At 51.8% G+C, this 14,267-nt stretch overlaps 1 protein-coding gene across 4 annotated transcripts in view; it reads right to left on the bottom strand.

The window, feature by feature from the left end:
* Positions 1–13,884, bottom strand: part of GFPT2 (glutamine-fructose-6-phosphate transaminase 2) — a 41,576-nt gene extending 27,692 nt beyond the window's left edge. For all 4 annotated transcript variants that reach the window (XM_037002006.2, XM_073222039.1, XM_037002008.2 and 1 more), the window contains exons 1-4: positions 13,541–13,884; positions 12,844–13,278; positions 1,206–1,313; positions 297–395 (exon numbers count right to left, since the gene is read on the bottom strand). In XM_037002006.2, coding sequence (XP_036857901.2) covers positions 297–395; positions 1,206–1,313; positions 12,844–13,278; positions 13,541–13,847 — 949 coding nt within the window. In that variant the 5' untranslated portion in view covers positions 13,848–13,884. The remainder of the gene's footprint in view (positions 1–296; positions 396–1,205; positions 1,314–12,843; positions 13,279–13,540) is intronic.
* Between the last annotated feature and the right edge of the window lie 383 nt (positions 13,885–14,267).

Genomic DNA, 14,267 nt, shown 5'->3' with positions numbered 1-14,267 from the left:
TGAAAGAGACTTATTTTAAAAAGAAAATCATGGACCACTACCACAAATGGAAAAGCAGTATCATTTGCTGAAAAATTAAATACCAAATATTAAAAATATTTAATACTAAATATAAAAAGAAAATTCTCCACTCACCACCTCCTAAAATAAACCACCCCACATTCTAGGAAACACAGTTTTGCAACATGGGCTTAACCCTCCTCCTGTTTATCCATGCCTTGGACAAGTTGGAATAAAAGATTTTAAGGTGATCCACACTGCATTTGTTGCTCTGACTCTGGATGTTTTCCACTTACTGTAAAGTTCTTCATCAAGAGCCTTGACATTTCCTTTCTTCTTGACAAGCTGGATATGCCTTTCTTTAACTTCATTATTATTTCCATCGATTGCCACACCTGTAATACAAATGTGATTTTCAGTTGGAATTTAAGGTTTGTCACCCACACTTTGTTACAGGGCACGGCCCAGGATGAGGGCTACACAGACCTGTCTATTTATTAGTTCTTGTCCTGCAGCAAGCAAGCGATGTGCACTTGGCACCCTGGCTGAGGCTGCCCTGACCGAATTCCAACTAGGATGTACCCCCAGGAGCTGGCCTGTAAGTGAGGGGCCCCCAGGCCCACCACTGAAGGCAGAGGCTTGTTTAAGGGCATTTATCTCCTTGTGTGCTTTGCATTCTGCTTGTTTGCTGGCACCCCCATTGTATTAGTGTTCCTGCAATCTTTCATCTGATGTGTTGTTAAGAATTGATGGGGATATAAAATCATCTGCCTCCTTCTTCCTCCTAAGCCTGTTTGATTAAAAATGGAAAAAGACTAGACAGCCACCCGTTGGGCAGATGCAAGAGTGAACCCCGAGACAGACATCCAGTGGAGGGACTATGCAGCCACTTAGGAAGATCATCAGGAGGAGTTTACGGTGATGGAGAAAGCTGAAATAAGCGGGAAAAGAATATCAAACTAAGAAAGTCTGTAATTATGATTAGGCAAAAATAAAAAAAAATCTATGCATGACCCTCCCAGCCCCCACCCCCAGACCACCCCAACTTAGCCACAGCAATGACTGCAAGAGGGACACAGAGATACATGTGGGGGGTGCTATAGATGGAGATATTTTAACACTTGTTTTTCCTTTCTATTTTTCTGTAATTTTCAAGTTCAATGAGCAAGTGTTGTGTTCATATCGCAGCAGTATGCGGGGCCTACCTGCCGAGTCATAGCCTCTGTACTCAAGCCGCTGTAGGCCCCTGATGAGGGTTTCAAAAATCTCCTTCCTCGTCCGGGGGACTCTGTAGTTCATGTAGGCAAAAATTCCTGTTAAAAGAGGAGGAAACCACATGTTTATAAAACACTTGGTTCATGTTTAGAAGAAGACACTCAGAAGAAAATGCTTCCAGGATGCCTTGAGGGCAGGTTTCCAGGCTATATGCAGGGAAAGTGTGGCCTTCCCCAGACAGAGAGGAGGAAGCGTGCTCCCCTCCTGCTTCTGGAAAGGCATCGTGTGCAGCCCTTCCCCTGTGCAAAAAGATCCACGAAGTACGTGAAGAACACATGCATACACTTGGCCTTGCAAGGCCACTGCAGAGAGCTTCTCCCGTGGACGTCCTTGCAGGAGCCAGCTTTCACTGCAGCATTTATCACAGCAAAGATCAGCAGAGTAACCCAGCCCCCTCAGGGCATCTGGAGTGGACTCCTTGATTTCCACAGAACACACAAGGGAAGAGTCCTGAGCGGGTCACAGCAGCCTCCTGCAGCAGGCAGCAACAGGGGTCATGGCCTTGCACCACCTTCTACTCTGCCTTGGTGCTTAGTTTAGAGCTTTGGCATCAATAAATACCACTTTTACAACAGCAAGAATTAAAACCATTTCTTGGCCCCTGGAAAATCCTTAGCTTCAGGGGAGGCCCACAAGCTGAGAAGCTTTTGTTTGGCTTTGTTTTCTGTATTTGTAGTTCAAAATAACATTTTCCCAAAGAGGAAGTAACATTCTGCATGTTGTTTCTTTCCAAACTTCTCTGCGTCCCTGCTTGAGACTCCAGACCCTTGGTCTGTCTATCCTGCCCTTCGAGTGCCCCACCTTGGCATCCCTCTGTCCTTCTGTCCTCACGCACCCTCCTCAAAGCCCAGCTCCAGCCCCACCTCCCAGGGCTGGCTGTTCCAGGCCCTGGCCAGAGAGTTCCTCAGCTCTGGGCTGCCCCAGTGCTCTCACATCCTGGGACATCTACAGCCCCCGACAAGGACACAGGCTGGCACTTCCATCTGTATATTTCTCACTGTGTGTCACCACACAGTTCTTGTTCATACATATGTGGAATAAAGTGACTGTGATTCTGTAGTAATCAGCGATGCAATAGTATGGATTGTGACAAATACTGGGCTTCAGGCATATTCATTATAACTGAGTGAATTCATCTTACTGTGAATTCACTATGTGCCAGCCACTGGTCCAAGCACTGCCTCACAGGTGTCAGTCAAGACTCACTGCAGCCTTAGAGGTCGGACTTGCCATTCCACCCACTCCACACCTTTGGAACATGAGCCTGGGAAGCTGTGGCTGGGCCCATCAGGAGTGGAACTAAGGCATTTAACTTCAGGACTCACACGTTCCTAACCATGGAGCAACTGCATCAGGGATGAATGAAGTTAGAAAGAGGTTTATTTTTCCAATTAAAATTTTTTTAATTGATTGAATTTTTTAATTCTCCCAACATTTTTCTGGGATGGCAGAGGTCTGGCAAGGATTAAACATTTGACAGATATCTGAACCCCCATTTTCACTGCAGCACTATTTACAATAGTAAATGGAGACATGGAGACTTCTGAGTAGCCATCAATGTATGAACAGATAAAAAAAAACTGTTACACACACACATGCACACACACAGTCGAATATCATTCAGCCGTAAAAAAGAAGAAAACCCTGCCGTTTGCAAGAATAGGGCTGAACCTTGGAGGCACTATGCTAAGAAAAATAAGTCGGACAGAGGAAGACAAATACTGTATGATCTCACTTATATATGGAATCTAAGAAAAACCAAACTCATAGATACAGAGAGCAAATTGGTGGGAGGTGAAAGAATGGTACAAGCTCAGGTTATAAGAAAAATTAAGTCCTGGGCATATAACCTACAGCATGTCGACTACAGTTAGCAACACTCTATTGGATATTTGAAAGTTGCTAAGAAAGGATCTCCTAAAATATCTCATCATAAGGAAAGACATTTCCAACTATGTGATGTGACAAATGTTAACTAATCTTATTGTGGTGTGATCATATTGTAATACAGACACACACCGAATCACTGTGGTGTACACCTGAAGCTGCTACAGTGTACTACATCAATTAAGTCTCAACAAAACTGGGGGAAAATTGCCAGAGATGAATCTCAGAAAGGATGACTTGCCTGCAGATCACTGAAGTCTGGTCACAGTTATGCACACAACCAGCTGTAGTATCTCCCTTCATTAAGTAGCTTAAATTCAAGTCAATATAGTATATCTGGATGAATGAGTAAGCCTCAATTAAATGAATGCTATATTCCTAAACACAAGGTAGGGCCACATCATATGAGCATTTAACTCATTAAAATGCATCTCACACATCAAGGAACAGGCAATAAAATTAAACAGTCCTAAAAATGATACTCTTTGCTTATGTACTGTCCATTACCACACAGAGGATATATTTGCACACAAGTATTAAGGTGTGGGGTGTATATATAGAAACACACAGACTGTGTTTTCTAAGCTGTTACAGATGTTTTCTTTTTAAAAGGACTAAGGGTAATTTTGGTGGTCAGCTATTTTTGTCTTCCTGGCTGACTCTGGTCAGGTGAGAGGCTGAACAGCAAGGCTGTGTGTACTTCAGACGTCTGTTCCGCTGGGCTGCTGAGCTTTACCATATGCTTCAAACCTCAGTGTGTTTGGGCAAGGGATGCATTCTTGTCACCGTACTTACTTAAAAAACCCAATGGTTACCTTTTAATTTCAGTAGTAAAAAATGTTACCAGCTTCATCAGATATCACACTATTCTCCCACTTAAAGAGTACAGTTCAGTGTTTTTTAGCATGTTAACAGAGTTGTGTGACCACCACCACAGTCTATGCTTATATGAAACTTTTCATAATGTGAATTTTTCTGCAAAGCATCAGAAAGCTCCCTGGGGGCACATGGTCAAATTCCCATCACTGTAAGGACCACATGGCTATGGGGGCAAGCCAACTCACAGATCTTTTTTGGAGCCTTTAAAGTACAAGACTTCCCTGGCATGCTGGAACTCATTCTAGAATTACACCTGCACCTCATAGAAGGGAGCTGACAGGCACTGCAGATCAAAAAGGTCCGTACACCCAGTCTGGGGAGGTTCTGAATCAAGATGCTTTCATGAGGGCCCTCTATGGCTCTGCTCTCCAAGTTTCCTCTGCAACTCCCCTTCCTTGGGGCCACAGCACACCTCTGAATTCATGTCAGGCACATATGTTCTTTGAGGCATCTCTGGCTCTCAGATCCAGAACAGCCTCCTTGGTTGGGGGAGAAGGGAGTGAGGGGGGGTGTATCACCGCCAGAGCCCCCGCTTGGCAGGCAGGGCCCATTAAAGCATCCTTGTCCTCAGGACCACCAGCTGCGTTCACACCCAGCCAGTAGGCTTGGCAGCCACTCGGGCATCATTTGGGAGATTACTGTGGTGAGGGGCGCTGCCAAGCAGTGATTTCCAAGGTCTTTGTGCAATAAAGCATAAATTTAATTTTCAACATAAAATCTCTTGCATGCCAACATCTCTTCCATAAGTTTTCTCACTGACTAAGCACAGCCCCTCTCCTCTCGAGGCTTCCCTCTCAGCTGGGTGCCCCCTGGTCTCTGTGGAGATGAGGTGAAAAAAACAGCACTGACACTGTGCTCTTCCTGCTGAAAAAAAATAGTGAAATAGAATAAAGCTGCTCTCCCAGGAATTTCTTGCCATTCATGTCAGAATTCCTTTCTGGTATCTCTTCTACCCATAATAAAACCTACAGAGAGAATCCATTTTTTTACCTATAAGATCAGTAAAGATGAAATAGTTGTAAGAGAGTGTTTAAATTCATGCACCTCTTTGGCAGGCAATTTGGCAGTCACTCAGCATTAAAAATGTACACATCTGTTGGCCAGAGCTGTTGCACTTCTAGGAATGTATGCAACAGATATCTGCAGGGATGCATGTGCACACACATATGAGGATAGTTGCTTACCACTGTTTGTGGCAGCTGAAGACTGGGGACAGCCTGCTGCTTAGCAGGAACCAGACCAGATGAGTGGTGGTGCAGCCACACGGCAGCTGGGCCATGGGCAGGTGGCCCTCCACAGGGAAGGAGATGGAGCTTGTGCTCTTTTGGAAAACAAGTTACACATCCAAGATGTGTTGAGGGGAAAAAACATCTTGCAGCACATGAGTAAATTATGCAGGGTGGGGTACAGAGATGCATACTATTTCTGGGAGGGCACCCAAGACCCAGGGGGCAGTGACTGTCTCAGCAGTAGGGGGTGGGGAGGGATTGGTCCAGTGCAGAAACTCCCCTCACTGCATGTATGCTCTTTGCACAGTCAGGATATTCTGCCGTGTGCTCTATGTACTATTTTACCATGTGCTGCATGAGTCAGAGAGTAGTGGGGATGGGACTGCCACCCAGCCCAATTTGACCACACCATGGCTCCCCGTTGCTGGAGGGGACTCACCTGGAGGAACAACTTGGAGAAACAACAGCCACAAGAAGGGAGGAGCATGACCTGAGCACACCTCCCAGGACAGGCTCTGGGCTGCCCCAGGAGTTCCTGCACCTGGAGTGTGTGAGATACAAACTGCAGCAGATGTGCGGGGCACACGGGAAGCCAATACTTTCAGAACCTTATCTTGTCTAATGTCCTGTGCCAAGGCTGTGGTTCCCGTGGACAGACTGGGCATCTCTGGCTCCTGGGACAAAGACTTGAGTAATTCACAACCAGGTCTATCTGACTGCAAGGTGCTTGCCCCTGCTGCTCCCCAAGTCATCACAGGACCTTAGACCCCTACCCCAGCGGGTGAGAATGAGCTCACACAGAGGATACCTGGCCCATGGGAAGGTGTCCACCTGGCCCCTGATGGACAGACCTCTGAGCTCCCTGGTTGAGCCCAGGCCATGCTGACGGGCCCTCCTCTGACCCTTGGGATGATGCCCCATCCCTCACCATGTGAGGCACATGGGGCCGTGGCAACGACAGCAAGGCTGGCTCCCACTAGGTCCCTCCCCGCCCTGCGCGGATGGGATGGTCAAGTCCCTCCTGAGGTGGCGTGGAGAAATGCTTGGCTGGGACAGAGGCTGCCCTGGTCCAACCTTCCCGGTTCAGCCGTGCCCTGTGCCCACCCCCCGGTGCTTCCAAACAGCTTTTCAGGGCCCACTCTCAAAACTGAGGGGGAAAGTGAGTGAGAAAAGGTTCCCGATAAATTCAGGGGGCCTCCAGAAAAGAGGGCCTCAAAGGTGATGAAGGACAGAGACCAGCCCTTCCAAGGGGACTGTGGCCCCTTGGCCTGGGCTCACCGTGGAGTCCTGGGGATTCTAATGCTTCTCTGTACACCTTGAGAGATCGTACAGGAACTCAGGATCAAAGGCACCACGGAGGTCTATCCCTGCAGGCAGGGGCCTCTCAGCCTCCAAGTGACAGATAATGACAATGAGCAGCTGGGGAGGAATGTTCCCTGGACACATGGCTACACAGCCAGAACTAAGATCACAGAACTCCCAGAATCTTCTCTACACCCACTAGAGTGACTGGGGTGGCCAATGGCGGGAGGTGGGGAGTGTTGTGTGGGGTCTGGACGAGGGAAGAGGTCAGGTTCCCAGTGGTCAGGCTGCGATCCATATCATGAATCTGTGGTTGTAGTTCTGGAAAATCTGTCCATCTCTCTGAGCATCAGCTTCCCAGTGAAAGCACTGTCCTCACTGTGAGGGTGGACAGTCCCAGGCAGAGATTCTGCCTGTGCCCCACAGGGCGGGGGCTCACTCCACCAGGAGCTCTGTCACCGTCCAGCCAGGCTGGGACCCTCCCCAGGCTGAGGCTGCTCTTTCCACCACCACCCAGTGCTTCTCAGAACTGAGGGGGCTGACCTTAGTTCATGAACACAGTAGAGATTAGATATGAGTCTAGGCCCCAAACTGGATCACTCCCCACCCAGACTGAAGACATGCTCAGCTGGACTTCTGCCTCGCAAGATTCCCGGGTGTGTGTGTCTATGAGTGTGTGTGTCTGAGTGTACATGAACGTGAGTATGTGTGTGTAGTGTGCTGGGGAAGTGGAGAAGGTTCTGGGGAGGCTGCCAGGTGAGGGAGCCATAGGGCCAAGGGTGAGGGCTGCAGAAGAGGCCATGGCCTCTGGACGCCCAGGCTTCACCCATGTAGACTGGAGAATGCTGCTTTACTGATAAGTGGGGATGACAACTCCTGGTTGTCAAGTTTCCTCCAAGAAGTGAGAACAAAGGCCGAGGTGCCAGGGCATCAGGGGGTCCTGTGGCTGAGCTCTCACACAGAAGTACAGGGACCCACAGCCTGGTTCAGAGGGCGGAGGAGTCTGGCTTGTCTGGGGACAGCCTTACTCTGCCTCAGACCTCCTTGGGACTCCATGGGTTAACGTCACCTCACCACTGGAATCCCAGAGATAACAGGAGACTCTACTGCTTGCAGTAGACATGGGCAAGGCATTTCTATTTTTAATAGACAAGTTCTTGGTGTCCTTGTCATTTTAGGATTTCACCAAGAGCAAAGGGGAAAGGAACATATACTCTAAATGGTACTTTAAGAAAAAAAAATGGAAGTCTTATTTAAACTGGAAATTTGACTATAGAAAAAGTCAAACTGTCTTGGTGAAACACTTCCTTTGAAAATGAAAAAGAAACAGATGATCAGATTACATTGCTTAATTGTTTTTATATTAAATTAATCCTGAGAACTTTCTTCCAGAGTGTTTGTAACCTCAAATTAATCTCCCCTTCTTCGTCAACCTTACTGCCCTCAATTTAATAGCACTGTTTACTAATGTGACATAGCAAAATTTCCAGAAGGTTTCTTTGATCTTGGGGAATCCCGATGAATACGACTGAGCCGTGGAGGGATGGAGGAGGATGGGGAGAAGGCAAAGGAAGAGGAGCAGCCCACCTCGGTGCGCAGCCCCTGCCCACGGCCTCTGTGAAGCCCTCTTTCCCACCGTGCCCACCGCGGTCCTGTAAGTGGGGGTGGGGGTGTGTGGGAGCGGCTAGGATTGGCTCCCAAGAGCCAACGAGGTGCATCTCTTCCCAGTTCCACACTCAAGGACCCGACATTGAAGACCTAAAATTAGCTAGTGACAGTATTTGCACCACAGAAACTGGCCAACCAGAGAGCTTGTTTGTTACACATTTACTTGCACATCAGCGAGTAGGGACTCTGTTTCGCGAGGCTCCTATGCTTGGAGAGGTAACAAGCCACGCGACCTGACCCCATCCACTCCAGCCCAGACCCTTCTGAGGCAATCGTCCATGACCTGAACTATTAGAGAGAGGAAAGGAGTATCAAACATGCTGGGGTTCTAAGAGCCAGAAGTTTGGGACAAAAGGGTGTGCTCTCCCCTGAGTGACTGTCTCTCCTGAGTGCTGTTTCCTTAGCTGAGATGAGAGGTAAGCCCCCTGTGAGCGCTTGACAAGCTCTCCTAAAAATCCTCTGTGCAAGCAAATGGGCTGTGTGGGTGTCCTGGCGCCCCTGGACTCTGGGGAATAAAACCACGCCTACTTCTTGCAGGGAACAGATGAGCGGGAAGGGTGTATGCGTGCATAGAGGGCAAGATGCAGCAAGCACCGTATTTATATAACATGAGGACTACCTCTAGAGGAGCAATGAAAACCACTCCAACTGGGTATGTGGCCCCGTACCAGTGATGGATGGGGTATTTAGCTGTTGCCTATGTTCACCTTCTGACTGTGGTGGGTCCAGCCTGGGGGTGTGTGTGTCAGGGGCAGATGCTGGCAGCCCTCTGGTCAGCAGTGTTCTTGTGGCCATGGCTTGAGCATCTGGGATCGGCTGCACAGGGATATTCTTGGGGAAGCCACCTGAACGCAGGAACCCAATTCATCCTGGAGCAGGATGAGTAATGGCCCTCAAATTTACCAGGTCCTAATCCCTAGAAACAGCAAATGTTTCTCTATGTGGAAAACAGTCTTTATGGGTATGGTTAAGTTAATGATCTTGAGATGGGATATTGTTCTGAACTATTCAGGTGGGCCCTAAATACAATCGCAAGTGCCCTTGTAAGAGGGAGGCAAAGGGAGATTTGACATGGAAAAGGAGAAGGTAATGTGACCACAGAGGCAGAGACTGGACTGAGTGGCCGCAAGCCAAGGAATGCTGGCGGCCACTGGAAGCTAGAAGAGGCAAGGGACAGAATCTCCCCTTGGAACTTCCAGAAAACATGGGACCCTGCTGGCACCTTGATTCCAGAGTCAGTCAAGCTGAATTTTGGGTTTCTAGTCTTCAGAACTATGAGGAAATAAATTTATGTTGTTTTAAGCCAGCAGGTTTGTGGTAATTTGTCATAGCAGCCAGGGGAAACTAAGACTCCAACTAAGGCACAAGGTGATGAATTTGGGGCAAGGGCTTTACCTTCTAGCAAAACCTGAGAATTCTCTAATTCTTCACAGTTTAGTCTTTTTCCCCCACCTCATAGATGACTAACTGTAGTAGTGGAGGTCAGGGAAGATTGAAGAATTCATGGGTGGGAAGTACAATCCTTTTTGTCAAAAATCCATGCATGCATGGCCCATGGTGCCACGGCCTGTGTATGCCGTGCCCTCAGCCCATCACCACCTTCTTTCTGCAGAGCTCATTCCGTCTCCTCTTGGGCAAGTCAGTACCTGGTGGACCCTGCTGTCTGAGCTCGGGACCCGCCACCAGGCAACATCGGGAGTGAGGCAGCTGGGAGCAGGCGCCTGCACCTTCATCCCTGGGCCACCGTGCTCTATTCAGAAATAGGAACTCAGGGCTGCTCATCTTTTGTTTTTTTCAAGAGATGTCGAAAATTTCACCCACTTTTGTGAAATCTCCCAATTTTGTAATTTGGCAACTAATTTTAGAAATACAGCTCTCACATTGTGCATCGCACAAAAGGATGGCAGCCAGCAGGGCACGAGTCCACAGGCTGCAGCTTGTGCCCAAGGTCTTCCTCATTTGGCAGCATTTACCCCAGGGGTCACTCCACCTCTGGACTGTCCCCAACAACCTGGTCCTGCTCTGAGGGGAGGATCGCGCCCACATGGCCCCAGGGCCTGGAGACCACAGGGCCTCTCCCAGAGCAGTTAGTCACTGGTGGCTGAGTGAAGGAGGGGAGCAGGGAAGGAAGGAGGGAGAGAGGGAATGTAGTAACCTTTCTATTGGGAGCAAGTCAGCAAAATGGCGGCAGCTCTCAGATGTTACCGAAGCCAGCTGTGAGTGCCCTGGTGTCATTTCAGCTAAACTCTCAGTGCAGTAAAACTCTGTGGTCACCTGCTAGAGTGCAGAGGATCAACTAGCTGGGCCTAGCTTTCTGTGGGCAGAGTAGGAAGACACCAAGAGCAAGAGCCAGTATAGCATGGTGACCAGCAACTGACCAGGAAAGGCCTTCAGCTCAACCATGCTACCCGGTGGGTACATCCCCAGAGATCTGCGCTCTGAGGTGGCTTCAAGGTGGCAGACCTCAGCGGTGCTGCAGCCAGCCCAGAAAAATGACTTGGAACAACTGCTCAGACACAGGTGTGCATGGACCTCTCTAGTCCTCAATTTCCCCAAGAGTAAAGAGGTCCCAAAAATAAAGTAAAAAGATAAGTGGTTTATTCCATGAGCACTTTCACAATTTTTCCTGTATCCTGGTACCAAATGCACAATCATTTCTTCAATATTTTCCTACCAAATTGACTAAATTTTAAAAAATGTAAATGAATTCATTACAAAATAATAAAATCATAAAAGGAAAACCAGCATCACTTATATATACACAGATCATAACTCCCCCAAAAAACCCCACCAACACCAGGACAGCATGTTCAATTCTAGCCACCGTGGCTGTGAGTTCTGAGCCTGGACACCTCTGTGCAGAGGTGCCTGGCAAGTGTCCAGAGGGATGTAAAAGGCACCCAGCTGAGACTCTCCCATGGCTACTTGAAAATGAAATAACTTTCCCACATGGGAATTCCCCATGACTCCCTGACTTCACTAAGGGCTGCAGGGTGTGTGCGGAGCCCTGGTGTGAGCACACAGGTAGTTACAGCTCAAAGCTCATCCTTTCCCTAGAGGACAAAAACATGTACAACCCTTTAAGAAAGCAGAACAAAACTTGAGGTTTTGAGAGTCAGAGACATCGCCTCCCTCCCCCAGGCTTGCAAAGACAGCAGAGAAAGCTGGATGCAAGTAGGAAGCTGGATGGAAAGCTGGGGACAGTTAGTGAAGGGGTGGGGGAGTGCACGGGCCTCTCTGGGGAGGAAGGACGGAAGCTGCACATCTGGTGGGGCACACTTCTCTGGGCCGGGGTCTCAGGGCACTAGGCTGGCTCTAAGGACACCAGCTGCTCCAGGGCCACGAGTGCCACACTGAGGAGTTTGGAACCCAAAGGGCTTCTGGCAAAACTGCCACCGTTACCTCATTCTCCCAGAAACGCCTACAGGCGGCCCTATACTCTGCCAATGATGACCCAGAGTCCTGGGATTTTTGCTGAGGATTCAGGAATTTAAACTGATGCTCACTTGGGGGGTGGGGGGAGATGGGGGCTGCCGGCTCCTTGGCCAGTCGTTCCTTTCCAGCTTTTTCAGGAGCGGCTGGCCTCAGAATCAAGGCCTGTACAGAGCTTGGCCCAGGGCTCGCCACTGGCACAGCCCACCCGGCAGCCCTGCCCGAAGTCAGACAGAGGCCTTTCATGGCTTCAAAAGTTCCACCAGGTCCTCCAGCCACAGGAGGCTGGAATGGGTAACTGAATCCTACTCAAGGAAAAAAAAGGCACAGTGACCTTTTGTCCCAGCCGAAGTTCCCGGCCCTCTCCCCAGCCTGCGAAGTAAGAACCGCAGATGTGCGCGCACCGCCGCGCGCCCTCGCCACCGCCCCGCAGCCTGGCCGGACAGCGCCGGGTCGCGGCGGTATTCCGGACGCCCGGAGCCCAGCCCCGGACTCCGTCGCTCAGTTTCGGCCTGAGGCTCGGCCGTCATTGCTGCCTTTTCCCCGCGTCTCGCCAGAGCTCTTTCCCGCAGAGGCTGCAACGAGGACTCAACCCCTCTAGGGACAAGAGGTTCATTTTGGGACTCGAGGAGGACGCCAGGCCCTTCCCGAGCGCACCAGGGGCCGCTGCTGACGCCACAGGGGCGAGCCCGGCGGGCCGCTGGGAGGGCGCGGGTGGGATCGCCGCTCGTCCGTGCGCACGGTGGGCTGAGCGCAGGGCTGGAAGCCCCGCATCTGGGGTGCGCGAGCTGGCGCGTGGCCGGCCGCCTTTGTGGGCGACTTGGGGGCGTTTTCCTCACTGGCCATGGGGTGCGGTCACCTCTGCGCCGTGAGGAGCCAGGCCCGGGACAGGACCAACTCTCCGCGCCCCGCCCCCACAGGGTGGAGGCCGGTCGGGTCGCTCCCCACAAGTCCGAGACCGGTGCCGGGTATTCCCCTCCCCGTCGCCTCCCTGGGACACGCGCTCGCCGGCGGGGCCCAGGAGGACGCAAGCCTGGCCGGCGAAAGCCCCTGGGTCGGGGACCGGACAGATCAACGCCCCCACACCGCCGCCCCCTGGTCCCCGGCGAGTGGCTCTCGGGCCCAGGAGCTGAGAGGCTAGGGCGCGGGAAGGGGCGGCCGCCTCACTCACCGCACATGGCGGCTGCTGCGTGTGCCCTCGCGGCTCTGGGCTCTGCGCGCGGCGAAACCTCAGAACTCGGCGCGCCGGGCGCTCGGCGGACCCTGCTCGTCTGGCCGGGCCTCCCGCCCTTATAGCCCAGGGCCCCCCGCCGGGGGCGGGGGCTGGGCGGGGCCTCCTCCCGTCTGTCCGCTCCCCATTGGCCCTCAGTTGCCGTGACGACGGCGGGGCCTGGGCCCCCAAGAGCCCGGGCAGCGGGCGAGGGGCGGCTCCCAGGCGTCAGTCGTGTCCGTCGGGCAGCAAGTCCCGGAGATAGGCGGGTCGCCTGGGTTCTAACGAGACTTAACCACCGTCCAGGCGTGGGACCTTGCGCAGGGGCCTGAACCGCTCCGGGCGTTGATTTCCCGGTCTGCAAAATGGGCACGACTCTGGGGCCCACCTCCCGGGCTGTGGGAGGATGGAGACAGTCGGTGGAAGGCGCGGGGGACGACGCGGGGCGTAACACGCGTGGTGCGAGGCGCACCCCTCGGTGCCGGGCTTCTGGGGACCAGAAACGCGGCACACCAAAAGCCTTAGAGCCCGGACCCGCCCTGTGAGGAGAGAACCCCAGGCCCTGGCAGGCAGATGAGAAAACAGAGGCGCCGGAGGTGGGAAGGATGTCGCCTGCGCCCGGCCGCGGGGGCGGTGGCAGCACGTGAACCGGCCTTACCGCAGCTCCTCAACTGGGCGGCGGGGATCCCCCCACGCGTGAACCCAGCTGGGGAGATCCAGGGAGCCTCCCCCTCCCGCAGCGGCGCTGGCCGACCTGTTCCCCGCGCACTGGCGCGCGCGCGAGCCGCAGTTCCCCCACCCCGGCGGCCTGGAGCCCCAAACCGGCCTCGCCACCCTGAGTCATCGGGTCGGCGCTCCCCGCCCTGGTTCCCGGCCGACCCCTCCCCTCCGCGCTGTGCTCTGGGCCTCGGTCTCCCGAGGAAGGTCACGAGAACTGGCCCAACATTTGCGTACTTTGAAGCCATCTGGTGTTTTTTATTTTACTAAAAAAAAATCCTCAAGTTCTAAACAGATCTCCAGTCGTGTTGGAGAGCTAAACGAAGCTTCTTGCGTCTTTTCTAGGGCATTCTTGGTGTAATCTCACTTGAGCTTCACCCTGGCTCTTCAGGCCTTGGGGGGATAAAGTGGTTATTGTACCCATTTGCAGGTTGAGGAAACTGAGGCTCTGTGACAGTAAGGAAGGGGTGTGGTTGAGTCATCCTGCTGGGAAGTTGTGGAGCTGGTTCAGGAGCCACTGCATTTGCCTCTCCTGCTCCATCCACTCTGCAAGGTCCCCTTTATTTGCTCATTCCCTCATTCCTAAGCAGCTGCTTCCTTCGCCTCCTGGTTCTAGAGACTTAATGATGAGTGAGAACAATGCAGTCTGGAACCTCTTGGCACGCAGT

The sequence above is a fragment of the Manis javanica genome, chromosome 14, assembly GCF_040802235.1.
Source record: "Manis javanica isolate MJ-LG chromosome 14, MJ_LKY, whole genome shotgun sequence".
Classification (NCBI taxonomy): domain Eukaryota; kingdom Metazoa; phylum Chordata; class Mammalia; order Pholidota; family Manidae; genus Manis; species Manis javanica.
This window is presented reverse-complemented; position numbering and strand designations above follow the sequence as displayed.